Source organism: Macrobrachium rosenbergii, chromosome 28 (genome assembly GCF_040412425.1).
Source record: "Macrobrachium rosenbergii isolate ZJJX-2024 chromosome 28, ASM4041242v1, whole genome shotgun sequence".
Lineage (NCBI taxonomy): Eukaryota > Metazoa > Arthropoda > Malacostraca > Decapoda > Palaemonidae > Macrobrachium > Macrobrachium rosenbergii.
The window spans coordinates 3,627,379-3,651,891 of record NC_089768.1 but is presented as its reverse complement, the minus strand read 5'-3'; the positions used below and the strand labels follow the sequence as shown (position 1 = coordinate 3,651,891).

General features: G+C 38.5%; 2 protein-coding genes across 3 annotated transcripts in view; one reads left to right on the top strand and one right to left on the bottom strand.

Moving 5' to 3' along the window:
- The window catches only part of LOC136853981 (uncharacterized), a 45,064-nt gene extending 25,791 nt beyond the window's left edge, over positions 1–19,273 (top strand). The window contains exons 5-7 of the mRNA XM_067129904.1: positions 11,006–11,216; positions 17,637–17,763; positions 19,028–19,273. Of these exons, the coding sequence (XP_066986005.1) occupies positions 11,006–11,216; positions 17,637–17,763; positions 19,028–19,163 (474 nt within the window). The 3' untranslated portion in view covers positions 19,164–19,273. The remainder of the gene's footprint in view (positions 1–11,005; positions 11,217–17,636; positions 17,764–19,027) is intronic.
- Positions 1–24,513, bottom strand: part of Arp8 (Actin-related protein 8) — a 125,459-nt gene that overhangs the window by 72,538 nt on the left and 28,408 nt on the right. For both annotated transcript variants that reach the window (XM_067129902.1, XM_067129903.1), the window contains exon 5: positions 23,908–24,018. In XM_067129902.1, coding sequence (XP_066986003.1) covers positions 23,908–24,018 — 111 coding nt within the window. The remainder of the gene's footprint in view (positions 1–23,907; positions 24,019–24,513) is intronic.

Below are 24,513 nucleotides of genomic sequence, written 5' to 3'. Positions count from 1 at the left end.
AAGTAATTGCATAGCTAACGTTTCTAACTCGCGCAGCAACTTTTTTAAAATTCGCCGTAGTGTTGTCTAGGTGACAGCCCCCACCCACTATCGGGGAACACAAAAAAAACCTTGCAGGTAAACTCAATTTGTTCTTGCCCTTATGTCCATGAGAGGGGAGGAGGGCAGGCTCTGATTCTGTAATTGCTTGTTAAGTATATATGAAATTTAATTTTATTATTAAAATGTCATTTTCGTATGAGTAACTTACAAAGTAATTACATAACTGAATCCCACAATGAATGGAGGTGGGTTACATGGACATATTCTACTCCAAAACATTAAAACATGGTAATGACTTTGAAATAGAAAAATTTGCCAGCATTGAATTTAATGCTTGTTGTTTCTTTACCTGGTAAGAGAGCTACTGCAGGTTAATACTGCCTCTGGTTGGTGTTCATCTTAACCCTTAGTGGCGTGGCTGTTGAGCCGTGGGTCGCCTCTACTTAAGTGGGAGCTTTGCAGCGGAGGGTGTGCCTGATGGCTAGCAAAGCGTACAAAAAGGTGCCCTTGCCCTGAGCGCTGTCACCTACTACAGGTATAAAAACATTTGTGAAAAACACAACAACCTATCCACTAAGACTGGTGGATACTCCAGGTACCTTGTACCCCCAGGCTCCCCAAAACTCAAAAAACCTACATCAAGGTGAAAAGATAGTAAGAGAAATAGAGTGCTTCCTATAATTCCTCACCCAATACAACAACATGCTAGCCAACGATAACGGCCCTAAGGTATTGCAATCACTGAACACTGTTTCCACTTCCTTCAAATAGTGAGAGGTGAAAATAGACCTGCACTTCCAATAGGTAGACTGAAAAATGGAAGTCAAGGACATATCATGTCTGAAAGCCAAAGAGGTCGACACCACTCTGATATCGTGAGCTTTCACTTTAAAATTTGGTAAAATGTTCTCCTGGATCTGGGAATATGCTTCTCTGATCAAAGGTTACTAGATGGACCCTTGATCTTTTCTGTCCTATTCAGGTAGTATCTTAGAGCTCTGACTGGACATAGTTCTCGCTCTTCTTCCTCATGACTGAGAATATCCATTGAGCTCTTAATGGTAAATGAACAAGGCCAGGGCTTGGACAGGTCCTCATTCTTGGCCAAAAAGTCTAGGGTGAAGGGCCAAACTGCACCTCCTTGGGAAAACCTACCCTTTTATCAATGGCTTGTATTTCACAGATGCATTAAGCTGTGGCTAAAGAAAAGAGGAAGAGTGTCTTGCATGTCAGATTCCTATGAGAAGCAAGGAATGGACAATGCTACAACTCCCTTTTGAAAGGAAAAAGCTCTCTTTCGATATAGATATGCAGCAGTTTGGGACTCCTATGAGAAGACTCTCATAGGGGACAGCCTCGTCAGAATTTTATGCTAGGCTCCGACTCCTTAGTATTATAACCTCTACCACCTTGCTGGAAGTTGCCACGAAAGGCTTCCAGAAGTTTCCAAGATAATTTTTGCTGTTGAAGCCAAAAGTCTTATGAGAATCAGATGGGAAGCACTCTGTGACTTCCTAGAATGACGCATAAAAGCGAGAATGGAAGCACTGCTCCATCATATCACTCTCCAATGTCACTGTATTATTACTTTCTAACCCATTCTGTAAGGACCTGTTTGAGGAGTCTGTTGTGGCCCAACTCAACAAGCATGCCCGCCAACAGAATTGTACAGTGTACAGCATGCTTTCTGGGGAGAGGGGAATTCAGGAAACAAAAAACCCAAAATTTCCCTTTACCCAACCCCAAAAAAGGCTCTCTTTGATAAAAAATCATATAAGCCTTCAGTCACCCCCAAAAGTTTTTCTCAAAAAACAGGTAGGTGGCCAGAAGGGACAATTCCCTACAAAGGGACAACAGCAACAACAAGGACATTCCTTTTCACAATTCCAAAAACCATCTTATATGGGGGGAAAAGGAAAAGGCGAAGGCAGAGGAGGAGGCAGATACCAACAGGAATTGTACGGTTGGGGGTTGACTTCGAAGACATCACAGACAATGGAAGTTTTCCCTGTGGAGGGGGACAGCATTATTTATATGTGCAGAAAGGCCCTGTTAATGGGGCCCATAGAGAAACATGCGTATATTTGCCATCAGGTATGTCTCTTCAGTGTCCTCAAAAAGGAGTCCTCCAAAAGAAGAGTGATCCTCAACTAATCAACACTGAAGAAGTGCATTGTTTGCCAAAAGTTTTGGATAATTACCATTCCCCAAGTACACTGAATCATTCCAAAGGGGACTTGGACAGTTTCTACAGATCTGAAAGATGCATACTGGTACGTCCCTATAGTCATTCCCTTCCGCCCTTCCTAAGGTCCTGGACAGGGAAAGATACGTACAGATTCAAAGTCATGCCCTTTGGGCTAAACACTGCCTAAAGAATGTTTTACAAAATTAGCAACAGTATTCGTTCGAGAACTCAAACAAAAAGGAAGAAAACTAATAGCCTACCTAGACAACTGGTTGATCTGGGGGCCCACAAGAAAAGAGTGCTTGAAAAACCTAAGAGCAATGGTCAACAGACTACAGTTAAAAGGTTTAACAATGAATTTAAAAAAATCCCACCTCACGCCCAGCAGACACTTTCAGTGGCTGGGACTGCGTTGGGATACTCTTCACGGCCTGCTGTCTCTCCCCATCATACTCAAAACAGAATAAGGCAAGTCCTCAAAAGGTTCCTTGCACAGATGGCAATTAGAAAGTATGATGGACCTGCTGCAGTTCACATCAGTAAAATCCAGTACTTAGATTGCAACTAAAAATGTGAACAAATTCTGGCTACTGGATGCAAGAAAAATGATGCGAGACCGACCTCATCAAAAGATTAAAAAAGTTGGGGAGATACTTTGGCCTTGGATCTGGATGGAATCTCTGGCGAAACAGGTCACCCTGACTCCTCCGTCTGTACCAGTGATAATACACACAGATGCCTCGTTGACAGGTTGAGAGGACATTGGGAGGATCGTCAGATGGCAGGGAGGTGATCAGCTACTCTGAGGAATTCTTATATCAATTTCCTGGAGGTGATGGTTGTCTTTACATTTCTCAAAAAACTCAAACCTCCAGAAGAGAGAGACAACATGACTACAATGTCCTGCATCAAGGGGTTGGGATCATGTCCACCTCTCAATATGATAAGGTTAGCCATCCTTCGGTTGGTGCAAGCAAGAAAGTGGCACCTATCTGCAATTCACCTCACAGGGGGTCTCATTGTAATAGCAGACTCTCTATCAAGGAAAATGACAGCCTCAACAGAGTGGATGTTGGACAACCACTCTTTTCAAACAATAGCCAGCTTGCTTCCACAACCGGAAGTGGACCTGTTCACCACGTACGAGAATCATAAACTCCTAATATATGTGTCTCCGAACCTGGACAGTCAAGCAATAGCAAGAGATGCCTTCCTAAAGACTGGAACAAGGGGAGGACAATATCTTTTTACACCATTATCCCAGATTTCGAAGTTTTTGAGCAAACTTTTAACCTTGAAAGGAACAGGTTACTTAATAGCCCCAATTGGCCAAACGGGCATTGGTTCCTATTACTGTACTTCAAAAATGGACGAAAAGATCAATTCCATTATTGTCCACTGTTCCATCCCAGACAGTAATAGGGAAAGTCATTTACGCATCCTCCTTTCTGAGCCGAGACCTTCACATATGGATTTTTTAAAAATAATATCTATCTTGAAAATTACTCACCCAACATTGCTAGATACCTAGTGCAAAAATTATAGACATCATCTGTCTGGCAATACCAGTCCATATGGAGATATAGTTAGATTATATCCATACTGAGAGCCCAGTAGAGATTTCTATAGAAGCACTTTTTATTTTTCTTATATACCCTTTTGAAGACAAACGCCTTGCGGTTACAACAGTCATGGCATACAAGGCTGCATTAACGGAACCCTTGCTTTATGGATTCAGGATTGAGTCCAGTATAGAAGTTGTCACTTAACTTCTGCAGTCTTTTGCTCTACAAAGGACCGCTCCTGAAAGGCCTCCAATTACTTGGTCCCTGAACAAGGTGTTTGGACTTCTATCAACCCCTCAATTCAGCGGACCCAATACAACCACAATGCACATGCTTCAAAAGGCAATCTTCTTGATTGCGCTAGCATCAGGAGCCTGAGCTCTCTTTGATGGGGACGATGCATCACGCAAACAGCTGACCATCAATTATTATTGTCCCCTGGCCCAGCATTCCTGGTCAAGAATGAGGATCCTTTAAAAAGGAAATCTATTCTTATAAGAAAACCCAATTTGGCAGACAAGACATTATGCCCAGTTCAAGCACTTAAGGTTTACCTAGAAGTCAAGGCAAAAAAATCCCCTAGGGTCCTATTTTCCTACACCGTAGCACAAACTAATCACTCTCCCTACATGGGCTGAGAATGATTGTAGTGTCTCTCATTAAAAAGGCAAATCCACACTCCTTTCCTAAGTCACATGATATTAGGAAATTAAGTACTTCGGCCTTCTTCAGAAATGTCCCTTTAGAAGAAGTCTCCAAATGTACAGGGTGGTCATCAGTTAAATTACTGCCACGTGCTCGAACAAATTCGACTTCACTGTGTATCAGTAAGTGGCATGGTTAGTCTTAAACCCTAGGTGCTACATCAGAAAACCAGGGGTCTTACTGATGGTGAGTATGCTAACTATCGCTGGGAGAAGGGCAACAGTACTGCAACCAAATCCAGCATATTTAAGCAAGCCACCATACAGCTACATCCTAAAACATAAGTTTGTATATAATTTTTTGTTCCTTGGTACCAAAGCCTGAAGAGTATTTGGAATAAAGAATGGGACTTGAAATCTGTGGCTTGACCTCAGACCAGAAATGTTTTTTCCTTTGGGGTGTTGGGATTAAAATTTTAGAGCTTATGCCTTTTTTATCACCTGTCAATTTCTTGGTAAAGTTCCTTGAGGGCAAAACAAGCAACTACGCTATCAGAAAACAGGTTTCCACATAGGAAAAACCTATTTTTGGTAGTCGCTGTTGAGTCCTCAAAACCCTCCCACTTCCATGACGAAAAGGCATGGGATTTGGCCAAGGGAGTATCCTGCACTGACCAACAGAGAGTAATGGCTCCTTGGTCTTTAACGGCCTGGCCTGGTTGTAAACAAGAGGGTGGACGGACATGCGCAATAGTCACTTCTCTTAATTGCAGGTTCTTTTGACGTTGGAAAAACTGGGTTCAGCTTCGCTGAAGATGAGGGAAAGTGCCCTCTTATCTTTGAGTCCATTATATACTCCATCAAGTGTTATAATGTTAATCATTACGACACAATACCTGGCCAAAAAGACCAACTTGAAGATAATTCTTTGACATTAGTTTGGTCACCATGGAGCTCTGGTAGACCATGGAAGATAACTCCTTGAGGACTCAACAGCGACTACCAAAAATAGGTTTTTCCCACATCAAAACCTGTTTTCCTGCGACGGGGTCAACTGGGACTTCTGCAGATTGATAAGAAGGCCCAGCTCCTGGGTAAGAAGCATCTTGTGTAGGTCCTCTATGCACTTGTCCTTCAGTGGGGATCGAAGCAGCCAGTTGTCTAGGTAAAGACTGACATTGATCCCTACTAAGTGGAGCCATTTCAAGAGAGGAGCAAGGACCCAAAACAGGTACACCTTGTCCTGAAAAACAAACCTTAGATATTTCCTGGAAACTGGATGGATAGGAATGTGAAAGTATGTGTCCTGCATGTCTAATGTTACCATCCAGTCATCCTGCTGAATGGATGAAAGGACTGAATGGCTTGTCTATATTTTGAATTTTGTCATCAGGACAAAATGATTGAGGGCCCTTACATCGAGGACTGGTCCAACGCCCCGATGTTTTTGGTACCACAAAGAGTCAATTGCAAAACACCTCCCTGCTTGTGTCCTTGACTTCCTCTATGGCCCTTTTCTGGATGAGAGAGGACACTTCCTTCAAAAGGGCCGAATGTCTCTCGAAGCCTACCAAGTACTCTGTCAATGTGATGGGATGGGTGACTAATGTGGGGGCTCTCCAGGACCGGGATGATGTAGCCATCCTTGAGAACTCTGATGATCCAAAGCTCCGCTCCTCTTATCAGCCACTTCCCCCAAAACTCTAGAAGTCTGGCTCCTACAGGTACCTGGAAGACTTCCTCCTCACTTTTTTTGGTATTGGCTTGGAAGAGCTCTTCTTAGTAGGCTTAGACGTGAACCGGACATTTGTACGGGTCTGAAATGGTGCTCTAGATCTCCCTCCATGAAAGGGCTGTTGCTGGAGGGGTGAGGTAGTCTTGGTTTGAAAAGCAGTCAATTCTCTGGAACCCCTAGACGACTGAGCCAGCAAGTCTTGCATAGTTTTCTTTTGCAAATCTGACGCAATTCCCTTCACTGTGTCTTGAGGGAAGAGATGATTCTGGTTTAGGGGTGAGAAAAACAGGCTAACTTCTGAGTTTGGGTAACTCTCTTAGAAATAAAGGAGCACCAGAGCTCTTTTCTTCAGTACTCCGAAAGTGATTAGAGCAGAAAGCTCTAGAGAGCCATCTCTAATGGATTTGTCGACACAGGGCAGAACCCCGAGCCAGTCCGAGGCAATGTCTCCAGCAAGATCATGGTGGTTCTTGATTTTCTTGGCCAGTGCACCCACCATCCAGTCCAGGAAACTAAGTATTTCAAAGACTTTACAGTGTCCGTGACTAGATGATCCAGTTCTGCAGGGGAAAACATGATCTTCACTGACAAGAATGCAAAACGGCGAGATGAGTCAATTAGGCCAAAGAAGTTCCCTTGGGAGGAGGCAGTGACTTCCAAAGAAGGAGCTTTGCAGGTCACACAAGACAAGTACCTCCTACGAATTAAACAAGAGGGAGAAAAAGCAAAAGACGCTTTGCCCTGTTCCCTTTTAGCCGAAAGCCAGTCTCACATCTCCTTGAAGGACTTCTTAGGGGAGGATGAAAGGACCATCTTGGGGAGTCTTGTCCTGTCATCCGGTTGATTCCTCATTAAAAAGGTCAAAGCAAGCAAGGGTAGGGCAGCTGGGGCAAAAAATGAGGGAAAATTTGACAATGAGTACCGCAGTAAAGCAGCATAAGCTAAAGGAGGCGCAGCTTCTTAGTCGATCTCTTCTTCTTCTTCTGAGGAAACTGAGGACAGGATATTATCCTGAGAAGGCTTAGGAGTGGAGGGAGCTTTCTTTAGCAACTCCATAATTTGGGCTAACTGCTGCTCAATAGGAGCCAAGTAGGCTCGTCATGGTCCAAAGGCGAAGGAGATGATGCTGGGGGTTTCAACGGAGGAGGCGAAGGAGACCGCAGTCTATGAGCAGATGAAAGAGGTGATGGGTGCCTGGGAGCAGGTACTTGGCGCTTGGAAGGGGGGCTCTGGGTTCTCAGGAGCTGGCGCCGGGCTCTTGGGAACTGGCGCAAGGTGCTCGGGATGTGGCATCGGGCGCTTGGGATGTGGTGCCAGATGCTTGGAAGTGGATGCTGAGCACTTATGAGTTGTCACTGGTTGCTTGGGAGCCAGGTGAGGGCGCTCAGGTGAGAAGGCCTCCGGACTGTCCAGTAAAGACAGAATTATATGTTGATGGACAAGGGCAGGGACAGAAGGGTCCACAGTGTAACTGCAAGATAGCTGGGGACTAGTAGAAGACTGCTTACACTGCTTATTAGATAGCGGATCTGCATGTCGACCAAGGTTCTTAGAAGGGTGCTTAAGCGGTCGGGAAGAGTCCATGTGTCATTTGTGGCACCTCCTGTCCATGCAGCAGTCGTCGGAAGAGCTTGAGGATCTGATGGACATCCATAGACAAGCCTTTCCAATGGCTGTCTGCTGATACCTGGGACTGTACAACAGGAGCGACTGAGGGGGTGACTACCTGTGGGCAAACCCCACTGGCCTCCCTTGGACTCTTGTTATATCTTTTCCCAGGTTTAGGGGAGCAAGACAGGGACCTTGGTCTAGGAGAACCGGCGAGACGGATAGCCACCTCCTCCACTGGCACTGCACTGACACTTATTACTTTATCAGAAAACACTTTTCATGATCACTTTCAGGGAAGCTACTAATTCTGCAACTGTACTTACAATTAAGTTAATTTTCTTGTCAAATCTTGATTCAGGACTGGCAATGGCATTAGGATCGGAAGCAAGGGAGCCAGGCACAGGAGTAAGAGGTTGTTTAGTAGGAGGGCAAGGAATAGGAGAAACAGTAGGAATAGGAGTAGTAAGGAGAGCAATAGTACTAACCTCTAAACTAGGTTTAGATGTAGCTTCTACACTATGAGATCATCTATCGGCTCTAGAAGCCGCTTTCCTCTTCCTATCCCTCTCTAATTTGTCGAAGTAAGACTTAAGAACCTTCCACTGTTTATTATCCCATGTTGAACATTCATTACAGGTCTTTTCTTATACTACAGTCTTGCCCCTACATTTACCCAGATCGAATGAGGATCATACCAAGCTTTAGTGAGCCTAGTCTTGCAGCCTTCGCTGCAATAGTGAATACTCATACTGCTAGAATCAGTCATAATTCAGAAAATAGTAAGAAAACTAATCAAAGTTATGATAATAAACTGCCTATAGCCTGCTGAGCAACCAAAACAAAGTAATTGTACTTCACCAAATCCAAAATAACAACTGGAAAATTTTAAAAGCTGCTGCAAATGGCGCTGATGTGTATACCAGAGCCGGCAGAAACAAAATTGAGTTTACCTGCCAGGTTGTTTTCTGTGTTCCCCGATAGTGGGTGAGGGCTGTCACCTAGACAAAAGCAGAAGTGATACCACGAATTTTAAAAAGTTGCTGCATGAGTTAGAAAAGTTAGCTATGTAATTATGTGGTAATGAAAAAAATACTTAGGAGAGAATCAGACCATGGTACTTTAAGGACTGAGAGATCTCCCCTCAAGTCAAGTAACAAATCCAAATCTACATTTATGCACTCAGTTTCTTCTTATTTTTGCTTCAGCCAAGTTTGTAAACAGGCATTTCACTTTCCCCTTTACCACTGCGTTTGTCTCTTTTTCTTTGCTGATACTTCTTTCAAAGGTTTCCTAGTTGTAAAATACAAACAGGTAGTACACAAAATATGATATATGGAAAGAGTAAAGAATTAATTTTTCTTTACAAAAGTTGTGCTATTACCACTGAAAATATAGTACCAAAATTTCAAGAAAACACAATAATGCTGGTGATCAGGTAAGTGTTGAACTTAATCAGTTTTAAATTAATAAAGGCGATGGAGCTTTTCACGTTCCCAATTAGCCGCTGTAGCTCATGTATATACCAAAGAGAAAGAGCACATGTACTTACCAAAGTAATGTTCATTTTGGTTTAACATGTACATATTGATATGAAGATGAAAAACATGTAATATTTTGTTCTAAAATGTACTGATATATAGAGGACAGACAAGTAAATAATTATCTCGACACAATAGCAATGAATACATAAAGTATTCAGCAATAGCAGGTATTAATGGTGTCTGAAGAAAGTGCATACCAAATAAGTAACAAAGGAGGGGTATTTTTTCAAAATAATTACAGTGAATGGTGCTGATTTTGTTTCTAAAATCCACAGAGATTTTTCACAACTGCCCAATATTTAAACAATAACGATAGATGAACATGATATTCAGTGAAATAAAAGGATAACTGATTTTATTTGATTTATGAAAATTTGGCTATAAAGCCAAGCATTGGGTAACTTTCAGGCATTCAGCACTTAAGACAGTGAAGAGTGGGAGGTGGAGTGGTTGAACAGCAATATACAAAAAAGGAATTGGGAACGGAGGTAAAATAAAAGGCTAACAAAGTAGGTACAGCTAGGGGTCAAAGGAACGCTGCAGACTTCCTTAAGTGATGCCTACAATTCACCATGAGAGGTGCACTGATAGTACTATCCCCCTACACAATGAAAGAAAAAAGGATAATAAAGATTATGTCATGTGAATTACTGCAACATTATTCTTGAACTCATCACAAAAAAGACCTTGTCATCCTCATTACTTCTCTAACCAATGTTTTGTACAGATTCCATCTTGTTCTACTCATATTCCATCAAGCTTCAACATTCAGGTCCATCTCTGCCAGATTAGTAGTGAATTCATGTGGTTAAGTTTCATGACGTACGTCAGGCTTAGTACGTTATCTACTGTAATTCTACAATGCATGGTTTGGTTGCATATGAAAAAGCAAAGTTTTGCAATTTTGAATGATATACTACATATTATGAAAAAATGACATTACTGTATTGTAAATACATCTCACAAATTCAAACTTACTTCTAATGATATTGACTGGCGAACCTTGGGTGAAAATATTATTTAATATTGATTACCTATGCTTAGTTTTGGTAGCTTACAAAATTTCATAAGCACGTTTCCACATTCCAATTAGAATACAGTAGTTTTATATTTTGGTTCCCTTAACAGAAATTAAAATAAACTTCCATATGGTAAAATCTCAAAATTTTTTTAAGTGACCAAACTAGTATTAAACTACAGGCAGTCCCCGGTTTACGACAGGTCCGGCTTATGACGTTCCGAGGTTACGACACTTTTCAAATATATTCATCAGAAATTATTTCCTGGTTTACGACGCATGTTCCAGGGTTACGACGCGTCGTACGCCGATCCGACGGAAGAAATATGGCTCCAAAACAGCAGAATAATCTAAATTTGGAGTTTTTTTTTATGAAAAACTCAATAAAAATGCAGTTTACATTGTTTTCAATACACCCAAAGCATTAAAAGTAAGGTTTTCTTAGGATTTTTGACGATTTTCGACGATTTTTCGGTTTACGACGCGGCGTAAAAACGGAACCCCCGTCGTAAACTGGGGACTGCCTGTATTTTAAATATCTGCCTCCTAAAGATAATGAAATTTCAGAAGAAATTATTATAAAAGCAAATTCAAGCGCCAATATAACTTTGCAAATAGCCAAACACCCAGAGTATGTAATCAGAGTCCCTTATATTTTCAGGGACGGATGCCAAAACAATTATACATTTCATCCCACAATTTTGGTGCGTTTTACAATTACGACCGCCAAAACCATGTCTTTCGTTATCATTCAGAGGACACTAGGGAAGGCATTCCAATGTTTCCAGAGTACCCTTCGGTTCTGCATTTGCATGAAAATCATCCAATAGTTTTTGCAGCTTTAGGATCACATGGACTATGGCCTGCTCCAGGTAAGTCCTGTATATTTAAATAATCTAATGTCTCTTCAGTACAAAACTAGCATCTCTTACATATGTATAAGCTATCACACAAAAAACATCTAGATTGTGGGGTTTATTACTTAAAAATAACAATGTTGGGAAACCAAGTTATAGTTATCAGAAGGTGATTCAGTTCCAAAAGAGGAAGGATGCAGCCTACATTCAGTAAGTCTCCATTTCCTGTTAGTCAAATTAAACAATCTTCAGCGTTCAGATTGATAGCAATGAGAGTAATTTTCCTCTGCAGCCTTGCTTATTGTCAATGGCCTAAATCTTACCCTCAATCGGTAATCCCTTTTACTTCCTCTTAAATATTTAGGTAATTCAAGTGCTCCAGGCATCAATGCCCAAGGCTCTCCTCTTTCATGGGTTCCCGCATTTTGGCAACCAATAGGTGTCTGCACATAAGAGGCTAGTACATGAATTTCTTTGTGATGTTAGGCTGAGGCTTCAGTCCAGGCCAACCTATGCTCATACTGACTGCCATCAGTTCATCCCAAAATCATGTGACCTGGTTGTTAGCTCAAAAGCCAACTTACAAAGAAACTTATTTGTTCACATGCATCTCCATTATGTTATTTATTTAGACAAAATTTATGTTGTCAAATGATCTCAAAAATTATTCCCACTTACATGAAGCTTGGTGCAATTTAATATTTCCTGTCAGCCAGATTTTAGAACCTGTATTTTTTCTAGATGTAGCTGACAGGTTGATCTTTGAACAAGGTGATGTGAAAGCTTGTAATGACTTACTGTGCTGCCTTGGCTCTCCCATCCCTTTACTGCACTGTACAGATGTGTCCATACCTTTGTGAAATAGTTTAATTTTTATGCAAATTCCACATCATTTAGGAACTAGCAGATTTTACAGGTTTTACATGAGTGTTTAGTCACTGAGTTGAATAAGTAACAAAATCTATATTATTAAATGAAATAATAATAATAACATTCACACTAGAGGTTGCAGGTAAGGGCACTTGAGTTTGAGTTATGCCGTGTGAACTTACTAAGCCAGCCATGAGAGCTGTTATTACTAAAAGTGTTGCAAGAGTTACTGCGGTAGGAAGGGGGTAACTGCAGCACGACAGAAGTTTAAGGGTCTTAAGACTATTGCCTTTGGTGAGTGAACAGTTACAGTGTTGTGCTTGACAAGGACAACAGCTTACACATTCAACTGCCTTAGCTGGTCTGGAAGAGACAACTCTTGTCCTGGCTCTTGATAAGCGGCCTCTAACTTAATACAAAAACAAAGATATCTCAGCCACCTAATTCTTTCACTGTTGTTGCATAGCCTCATGTATTGAGTAAAAAAATAAAATATTTATACTGCCTGGCTATTCAAGCTGACAACCCCCAGCAACTATGAATAACACTAAATGACTGATGTAGTCATTTAGTTCAGCCAGTTCAGGTTTGCACGGGAGTTAGATTCTTGGATTGTGTCAGTATATGTAAGGCAACTGGTTACTCTGCACGGAAGGTTCTGAGATGAAAACAGTTTTGGTGACCTAGGCTTGAGATCAAAACAGGCCAAGGGATTTATTTTATACCTTTTGTACATGTTATATTCTTTCAAAGGACTAAACCAGTGAATTTATTTTAACTGTGTATGTTCATTTCTCCTGTCATTCAAGAATATTTGTCAATTTCAATAACTATGTATCAGTCCTATTGAATTGTCTTAAGCATGAAACTGGTCAGTATTTATACCTTTTGTTTACTATTCCTCTGTGGTGCATCTCCATATGTAAATCATGTGTTCCAATGATATATATATATATATATATATATATATATATATATATATATATATATATATATATATATATATATATATATATATATATATATATATATATATATATATATATATATATATATATATTTATATTATATACTGTATATATATTTTTTTAGCATAGCCGCTGTTCATCCTCAAAGGAGTTATACTCTCATGGCCCTCAAAGGCCTCCATAAGTCAGACCAATCAGTTACAAAGAAATCTCTTATAGTTGATCTCGGCCAGAATAGTGCTCGTTGGCAGAGATAGAATATAAAGGACTCAGGACAGGAAGGAGCTGTCGCCTGTCCTACAATGACTGCCCCAGCTTTCACTACATCTCATCTGCACACTGCACACAGATGTGACAACAACATAAGGTGAGAAGTTAGGAGTAGGTTGCTAGGCTATGCTGTAATTGCTGTGCTTTTTTTTTCTTGTTTGACAAAGTGACAATTAGCATTAAGGCAATAATATTAGACAATTTTGTTATTGAAACTTATTATGCAATGACCTTTTTAACACTGATAGATAAAATTGGGTTAGCCTAACTTCTTATTTACGGAACAGACGTGATAGTAGTTCCCAATCGCGCTTGACTTATGAGCCTTGGTGTTTACTAAAGGCCAATATTTCCTTTGTAGTATTTTATAATCAAACTAATGGTTTTATGATACACTGTTCCTCAGTTATCCTTCAAATCGGGGTTCTTTTCAATGTTAAAGGAATGCATTCATGCGGATCTACTCCCAAAGGGTATTACTCCACTGGTAGTGATGTCACGTTTGTCTTTTTCCTTAGGGAATACTAAAGTATTTTTCATAATGGTGAGCGTTGACAAACAATTTAAAATCTCAGAGATACTGATTTTATATATTTTTGGTACAATAATTCCAATAATTACTATTTTTTATGTACCAACTAACATAGCCTATAGGCTACATAACCTTTACCTGGTGCTTGGAAATAGACCAGGTAATCAAATGTTACGAAATGTGTAGAAATATACAGTATGGACATCCATTTAGTTTTGTCTTCATTGAGTTAAAAAGAATTTATGAGTATATCTTTAAGGCAATGTTATTGTAGTAATTGTGAATAAATATTTTAATACATTACTACTACAGTATTTTATAAATATGACCCATGGGTTAAATCAAAGTGTTTGCAGCTTATACAGTGACACAGGTACCTAACACTAGGTAGTTTTCATTAAACACTTGTTCCTTTTATCACTACTGGGCTGCTATTACGCAGGGCCTACACATTACCTGTGCCACAGCAAATTGCTCATTCTGTCATTAGACAGCCAAAGAAGGAATACAGGAGAATTTAGTTGTTGGTTGGACATGTGTGAAATATGCCACGAGCTTTTGGCAGCAGGTTTAAATGATGAAAGAGCTCATTTTTAAGCTGCCTCTACAAATTATAGGTTTCAATAGGAGTATAGTCAACTGCTGGTATTTCCGGGGATGGGACCACAACCACATGCGAATACCTAAAATCCGTGAACGCTTGACAACCCCCTCTAAAAACACCAAAGAACCCCCAAAAATGCTTATAACTGCCTATTTTAATAGTTTACTGCCTATTTCAATAGTTTAAACACCAGCACTGAATGACCTCATAGGTCCCAGTGCTTGGCCTTCGGACTAAACTCAAAATTCAATAGCTCAAACACCAAATATACCTTAAACTATCATCCTAAAACACTTTAATATAATTTCAAAGTCATCTTACAACATTTCTCTTAAAAATATATGGTTTATAACTATTTGTGAAAACTAATTTCGTTACCCCTGAGAGAGAGAGAGAGAGAGAGAGAGAGAGAGAGAGAGAGAGAGAGAGAGAGAGAGAGAGAGAGAGAGAGAGAGAGAGAGAGAGAGAGAAAGTTATGGCTACACCCCTCTCCTGCTTACCTACCACAAAAAGACTTTGAATTCCACAGAATTATGGTGTAATTTTCTTAAATTATTATATTTTACTATATTTTTGTAGTTATTCAAATTCAAAAAGTTGTATTTATAGCATGAAAAATATGAAAAAGTGAATGACCAAGTAATGTCACGTTCATCTATAAAACTATACAAAACAGATAAACATTCAGTTACATAGGCATAAAATTTTTTCTCTCTCTCTCTCTCTTATCTCAGTGAGAGAGAGAGAGAGAGAGAGAGAGAGAGAGAGAGAGAGAGAGAGAGAGAGAGAGAGAGAGAGAGAGAGAGAGACTGTAATAAAGTAACTGTACTGCTTTTGGATCGTATTTATGCGCAAATATATAAATACAAATTTTCCATTCTGATTTTACACCTAAAAACATGAAAACTTAAAAATTAAACACTTTCTACAGGGGTATCATCTTCGAAAAATGCAGTAACTGAGGGTATCACATCTTGTAAAAGTACACTAACTGAACGTGCTGTAATTACATGCACATACAGATTGCACCAGCACTTTTCTCCGAGGTGAACAGAGTAATTTTCAAAGAATGACACTTATACAACTCTTAGTTACATCTCTGATATTACATTAACGAATTCATTTTATCAACTGAGCGCGACTGACCAACCTCATCTCAAGGTCATGTAAAGTCCTTGTGACAAAGACTTTGCAAATGGATATAATACTTGTATGATATTTATGTACAGAAATATAAATATAAATTTTCCATATCGATTTTACAGTTAAAAGCATGAAAACTTATAAATGTACTTCAAACATTAAACAAGCATTTTCTGCAGGGTATCATCTTTGAAAAGTGCAGTAACTTTGCAAACGGGTATCACATCTTGTAAAAGTACACTAAGTGAATGTGCTGAAATTACCTTTGCATCATATTTATGCATGTACAAAAATAAAAATAATACATTTTCGATACAGATTTTACACATGAAAGCATGAAATGCATTTTTCATAGAGATTTTACACATGAAAGCATGAAATGCATTTTTCATAGAGATTTTGCATATTAAAACATGAAATGCATTTTTCATACAGATTTTACACATAAAAGCATGAAAACTTGTAAATTACTTCAAAAATTAAACACCCACTTCTGCAGGGTTTCTCGAGAATTTCGTGTGTCTGTGAAAAAATCGCGTATGCCCATTAGTTAGGTTCCAGTGAAAAGTTCGTGTGTGTCTGAATTCGCGCAACTCGAATCGTGTAAGATCGAAGTATTACTGTACATAAATTTATATATACATAGACATACTGTAATAGATAGATAATATATATATATATACAGGCAGTCTCCGGTTAATGGCGGGCCTGGTTACCAGCGATCCAGTTTTACGGCGCTTGTGTAGCAACGAAAATCATCAATTTTTGGCGCTGAAAACGCCACCTTCTACTTATCAGCATCGATATTTGGGTATTGGCGTCAATACATACTTAACAGAGGCGCCGGTAACCAAAAATCGGTGCTTTTCGGTGCTGATAAGCCCCGAAGTTCGCTGAAAAAGCGCGAAAATCACTAATTTTCGGCTATCATCACACACCCTCAGAACAGAACCCCGCCGATAACCGAGGACTGCCTGTATATATATATATATATATATATATATATATATATATATATATATATATATATATATATATATATATATATATATAAAATATACTGTATGTATATACAGTATACTGTTCTTGAAAAAGGGGATTCTGGGAAACACTATCCCTGAGAGTTTCCTCTTCCTTAGCCTAAGAAAAATTGGTGCAAATCAGAGCCCTACGAGCCTCCAGTCACTACTAAAAGACCCCTCTGACAACAGAAGAAAGGACAACAATAGCATCAGCACCCCCTTCAAAGCAGACAAGATACTCCTACCAGGGGAAAGCAAAATCAATTCCTGGGCGGCATATTACAAGGAAGGGAAAAGGTGGAGCCCATAGACTTGCATGGTTGGGATTGTCTCCAACAGAATAACTAGCAATGAAAGTCCTCCCCTTGGGGACACAGTATAATTTTCAATGGGCCAGGGTTGAGCTGATCTCACTCTCCCCCTCCTCTAGAGTAGTTTTTTCCAAAAACCTGATCCCCTTTTAAATGGGGGGGGGCATAGAGAAAGATGGCTTTATTGCCTGTATCTATATATTTATTAATGTACCTTGTGTGTGAGAGAGAGAGAGAGAGAGAGAGAGAGAGAGAGAGAGAGAGAGAGAGAGAGAGAGAGAGAGAGAGAGAGAGAGAGAAGCTGCATATTTGACGAGAACTAAGTCTTCATATTCCACTCCCTTTAAGTATACCCTAGTTTAACCAGACCACTGAGCTGATTAACAGCTCTCCTAGGGCTGGCCCGAAGGATTAGACTTATTTTACGTGGCTAAGAACCAATTGGTTACCTAGCAACGGGACCTACAGCTTATTGTGGAATCCGAACCACATTACACCAAGAAATGAATTTCTGTCACCAGGAATAAATTCCTCTAATTCTTCATTGGTGGCCGGAAGTGATCAATTCCTATTCCATTGTTTCACAAGATTCCATTTCATATATATATTTTTACAGAATATGTGCTAATTTACCTTATTATAAAAGTGATGTACTTACCCTTCATATGTTTTAATTTATATTAACTAAATATCTGATGTCAAATATTCCTTCCAGGTACTCATCAGTACAACAGTATACCCGTTTTGGAAGATAAAACAGACTATGGAACCCCATGGCTTACATGGCAAAACTTAGAGATAATTGATTTTACTCATTTCAGTGAATTGTCTCCTTTTCAGAGGTAAGTAAACAACACCGTACAAGTAATATATTCTAAGTAAATAACAATATATAAGTCAGTTATTATAGGTCTTTTAACACATACAAAGACCATCAGCTAGTGCTCTGATTTTTAAAAAACTTAATGATGATGTTAACATTCAAGCACTAAAATTGACATATTCTGGTGTAATGTCTCTTTTATTTAGTTTTACTACCAGGACGATTCCATAAGAGCTCACTTTCATATCAGGAATTACTGACTGACATGTGTGTGATGGAGGTGAGCTTAAGGAAGGACTCTAACTGCTACCTGGTCATAAGCCCAGGTTCCTATACAGTTGATCCCCGCCTATTCGTTGTTCAGCGTTTGCGGCTTCACCTATTCATGGATTTTTCTGTGGAACTTATCACTAAATTATTCACAAAAAATTCAGTAATTTGTGGATTTTTTCATCAAGAAATATTCATAATTACTGTATTTGCATGTTATTTTCGTGACTAATACATTTTTTATGATGAAAAATTATTTATTAATTTTCACACATTATTAATGTAAACACAGCAAACTATCAATAAAATGTGTTTTTTTTTCAATGCATATTAAATATTAAGGTACTGTATACAGTACTTAACTTCCCAGTGTTTCCCCATGTACTGTGCAAAGAAAATGGGACTGCTTCAATATTGTATGATACAAAATGGATGTACTGTACTTGTTGTGAGCCATATATTTTTAAGGGTAATGTTGTAATATGACTGAGAGTTTTAGATGATAGTTTGAGGTATATTCTGTGTAGGATGATAGTTTAAGGTATACATTTGGTGTCTGAACTATTAAAATAAGCAGTTATAAATGTTTTTAGAGTGGGGTCTGGTTTTTTAACTATTTAAATAGTCAATTATAAGCATTTCTAGAGGGGGATGTCAAGTATTCGTGAATTTTAGCTATTCATGGGTGTTTGTGGTCCCTATTCCCCCCCCACGAATACCGGGGGTTGACTGTATACTATAATGTGTTTGTCACCCTTGCCTTTTATCTAATGCTGCAAAGCACTAGGTTAACTGTTGATATATGACATTACTTTTTGTTTCTCTATTCTTCTGCTTAATATAATTCATCTTCTGCTATTATTATTATTCCTCTTAATGGTACCTGTCTCTTCTGAAGCACAAATGTTATCAAGAAGTTATGTAGGCTCTAATTACACTATTTGAGCCTCGAAATCTGGATACTTGATTATCATTATCTATGACAACTATTACAATTAAATTGTTCTTTTCAGGCTATGGTTGTCTTATGAGGGACGCTGGGGTAATCCAGAGTACAACTGCCATGCAATGATGGGAGGATTTTGTGAAACAAATCGGGGACCAACAGGAATACCTAAGAAGAGGATAAATTTCCCATGTCAAGGATAGATTATTTTACACTCTTTCTTCAACAGATTCATGAAAAGCGAATATTTAAACAGAAAAAATGAATGTTCAAAATCATGACTTTCTAAAATAAATAAATTATTAATGGCTCAGTTGATTTTGATTAAATCCACAGCCTTATTTAATGCAGTAGATATAATAGTGCCAGTAACTCATATTAACCAACCTGATGCTTAATTGGTCAACTTCTAGGGAGCGATATATTCATTATCAGATTACAATATATCCTGCGTACAAAAGTGCATTGGGTGGTGTATCCTCATTAAAAATTATTAACATTATTCTCTGAAATAGGTGTCATCCTTGACACTGATAATCTATTCAGATCCATTCTGCCAAAACTTTTAATAAGAATACCCACCACACTCATTGACATACACATTCATGTGGACTACTTTCTAATCTACAAGTTCAGGAATTTTAGTTACATTTCATACTCCCGTAACAACACCTGAATACAGGTTTGCCTTTGAACTTTGCTCTTTGACCCATCAACCATTACTTGAGAAACATACTTCATCAGCAAGATGCCCAACTTCTTTGGATACACGCTTTGGGAATTTGATACATGCTCCGCATTAAAAAGCTCAATCATCCTTCACTTACCTTCATAGACTAATTGTAGTGTTTATAACTATCAAAAAACTTGCCTGAGTATCAGAAAGCTGGCCTGAGTGTTTTTATCTCATTAGCATCTGCTACTACTGAGTGACCATGCACACCTCATTCCAAATTACCCATGCTGTTACCACAGATGATCTCTATTTCATTTGAGCATACAACTATTACCATTTCATTTTCTCAGTATATTTGGAAATGCTTTCAACTTGACCCTTCAAAAAAAAAAAAAAATTGGCAGAAACAGTCATTTACTTTGTAAGGGGCCTTATGGCATCAGCGCTCCCCTTAGAAAAAAAGATATGTTAATTGCACAGATATCCTAAGGTTTTACCTTACAAAACGGTAAATGGTAAGGATTCAAATCTGTGCGTGCTGACTTAATTAAGCAACAAAGGATAAAAGGACACAGCATTTTTGGATATATTATGAGAGTTTGGCTTCTTAACATCAGAGAATAAATTCTTAAGTCCTCCTCTTAAAGGTTTAAGTCTGCCTTGATAAATCCTCAGAGCTCTACTGAAGAATGTCCAAATTCCATTCTAAACTGAACAAGGAAGATTTCTGGGCTTCCAACTCAAAAGGTCAGAAGATCTCTTTCAAATCTATGTCATGTGTGATATTCAAGTTAGCATGTTACAGAATCGATGACAACATACGGCGACATCATTTAATTGATGGAACAAAAAGTGCTTCACATACCAGAGATACCAAAAAACTTCATCAGGTAGTTTAAAAAGGTATGGGTGCTGGATATCCCTTGGGACAAGAACCAAGATCAATAAACTGACCTCTGCTATTGATACAATCTCACAGTGGAGGGCCTTCTAGACTTTACGATTAATTCCCCAGCTGCTCTCAAAAAGCCTCTAGCTCACACCCGGTCAGATGAAGCATATCTACCACCTGGAGAAGTAGCTCAGGAAATCATTCCCTTCAGGGCCACCATGGAACTATCAATGTCATCCTTGAGTTCTCCGACACTTGCAACTTGTTGAGTACTTTTCTCAAAACTGCAAATGAAAGAAAGGTGTAATGGTCTAGAATCAACCACTCTTGAAGAAAAGCATCAACTGCCTATACCTGAGGATCCTGGGGAGGAGAGCAGTAAACTGGGAATCTGCATTTTGGGCAGTCACAAACAGACTGATGTTCAGGGCTCCCCAAAGGTTCCACGGCTTCTGACAGGCTTGCGGATGAAGAGACCATTCTGACGAAAGAACTTGCCCTTTTCTGCTGAGCTGGTCTGCAATAACATTGTTTCTCTCTAGGATGAACTGTGGAAGAAGAATGATGTTCGTGGACTCTGTCCAATGGAGAGGTTTCTCTGCTAGTCTGAACAAATCTCTTGATTTTGTTGATTGTTCATTATCACTCTTACACAGTGGCTACTACCATGTTGAGCCTATATATATGCTATAGAAAAGCTCAATCTTAGCGATCATGCCTTCATGATGACAACATGCAATTGCAATGCTTGCCTTAGTTACCAAATTAAAAGAAGTAGCATTCTAGGAGAACTGGGAAGTTATAGGTTTTAGCTACCCACAATAACAGTATACCGATCACAGTTATTACAGGAAGTTACGTTTAAATTCAAGCTCCAAGCTGCAACTTCTGCCATACCTGCCTATATGTATTTGATATCTCCCTTCCACAACTTGCAGGTACCAGCAAACTTGCTATATATATACAATATCCCCAGATCTACATGGCTAGAAGTTTGACTCTTATTTCTTGTTGCATCATTCAACACAAAATAATCTATTTGCAGTTATGTATGGATACATTATTTTTAAAACAAAGTAGCCCTTCTGCTTCATACACAGTATGCTGTTATACCTAACACTACCTTGTGATCTATGCCAACTGGATTAAACTAGTGGCAGAAAAAAATGGTGCAGTGGAGAAGAAGAAATATCATTACTTTTAAAAACAGGTTTGAGTTTCTACACACATCACTCAACTCTCCAACATCAACACTCTAAACAGGGCCAAGCACCAAATAATTTTGATTTGAGAAAGTTAATACAGTAAACATCCCGTATTTGCGTTCTCATGATTTGCGGACTCACCTATTCGCGGATTTCTCTATGGAACATATATACGCATTATTCGCTGAAAATTCGTCCATTCGCAGTATTTTTCACTGAGAAATATTCACTAATTACTGTATTTTCATATCATTTTCATGACTAAATGCACTTTTTGTGATAAAACTATTAAAGTACTCAGATAACCAGGTAATGCTTGAGTTACAATAATTCACTTTACGATAATTCGATTTTGCGATGGGGTAAGCAATTAATACCGATACGACAATATTTATCAAATATTTTTATATTTCGTGCGGGCGCAGGCAGCAGCGTACAATCAGGCAGCCAGAGACCAAATTACAATAGACCAACTTCTTTTCCTCCATTTCTTTATCCTATCTTCTAGTTACAAAAGTAAAAGAGAATGATAAAAGTATTGTTAGTAACGTTATACTCTTGCGTAAATGCATACAGCCATAAACAACCGAATGAGAAACTGTTGTTTTGCTTATAACAGGATTGGATAACAACAGCCGTTTTGCTTGTATTTCAACCATCGTATGGTATTAAACAATTACCGTAGTTATGCTACAAATGACGTTAAGTAGAATAGGACATATATTTTTACATTATACCCTTATTCAGTATGGATAAAAGATGGGCAGGGAAATATACTGCTAAATTTAAGCTGCAAGTTGTAGCCGAAGCTGAGAAAACAATGTTCAAGCTGCTAATGACGACAAATTATCGTGCATCGGCAACATGGATGAAACTCGACTGTAATTAAAACTGGAGAGAGAGTATTTTAATCAAAACTACTGGGCATGAAAGAACACATATTACTTATGTTTTTATGCCGATAAAAGATAAATACGTAATGCTTGTACAGTATTATGATGAAATCAAGTGAAAATAGTGAAGAGAATCTTGATTTTTTTTTTCACAAAACAAACATGCCCTCAAACAGCCAACGTCATCTATTAACGAAAAAAATTGCTAAATTAATTTCACAACGAGACATATTTAAGTTATATTTCGACTTAAAAACACTTTGTGTAACAAAAAATAAAAAAAACTTTGCCTCATATAAATAAAGTACCTAGAGACTCATTTACGCTAACTCGAAGCAAGAAAAGTGCTCTGAACTGAGTTAAATAATGTGAAATAAACTTAATGCGTAATCAATTTCCAAACCAAAATATTGATCACTATGATTGCAATTTATAATAGAAAAGCAATATAAGAATATATACAATATTATTGGATACAGTGAATTAAAGCATAACATTTTAAAAGATCCATGGAAAGATACATATTCGTTATGTTGATGTTTGTATAATACGATATTAATATGTGAAAATACAGAGTACAGTATAATGTAGGTTAGGCTACCGTATATGTATACAATATACCATAGTGTAGGCCAAGCTAATTCTTGATTGTTACTCAATTTCTTTTTATACTGAATTGTCATAAGTCACTCTGCATGAACCTCCAGAATTAGCTGATATTAATAATTACCATACTGTTATGTATAGTGTATACTTTATAGCGTAGGCTAGGCTACCATATATGTATACATGGTACTTGATACCCTAGTGTAGGCTAGGCTATATTCGAGGTATGTTTTTTCCAATAAATGATGGGTTTTTTGGAACCTAACCCCATTATAAGTAGGATAATACCTGGGTATAAGCATTTTTAATTTTTTTGTGTTTGAACTACTAAGCAGTTCAAAGTGTTTTTAGAAGGGTTTTAAGTATTCGCAGATTTTAGCTATTCGCGGGGGTATGTGTGTGTGTGTGGTATGCATCCCGCACAAATATGGGGGTTTACTGTAAAACTGTTTATATTCCCATATTCAAATTATCTTCATTTGACAAAGCTTATGAACTGTTTAAGATCCCTAACTCATCAGCACTTGTCATAGTTGTAATACAAAGTAAGAGTGAACCAAAGATAACCATGAGAGGTTGAGGTAAGATTATTCATACACCGTCAACTCAAGATGAAATGTATTGCTCATATGTCTAAGTATCCTTACCCTTTTAATAAATATGATACAAGCTTACCTGCAGGACAAAACAGCTGGAGAAGCCTAAACCATTCAGCAATAAATTCATAAGCTTCTTAACATGGTCGCGGTTGTAGATATCAGGAATAATTAATACTGCTCGATAAAACTGTAAAGGAAAATCCAAGAAAACCATGGTAAATACTCAATACTTATGACATAAGATAAAACACATGCATTTTTTTTCATCATAAACTCATAATTCTATTTTTTTCTACTGTAGTCATTCAAAGTAGGTGCCCTTATGGTCCTGCCAGGTGCCCCATAAGACATGCCAACAAACACAGAAAAAATTCTCTCATAGCTGGTCTTGGCCAAAATTGTGCCTGTTGACAAAGTGCACTCACCCTTCTTACACATGTGGCCTTGTTTGCCATTACACTTGGGTTTGCCACTGTGAAAGCACAAGGTTGTTGGCTCAAGTTTGACTCATTTGTAGCATCTATCAGCAAGATGCTGCAGCTATCTGCTAAGGAAGTTAAGTGCATAGTCTTACACCCCTGTTAAAATTTAGTGTCTTAAATCTTCAGTGGTTAGGCATAATTGCCAAATTGCTGGCCAGTGCATCCACAAGAGAATGGATTCTTGTTTACTCTAAACAATC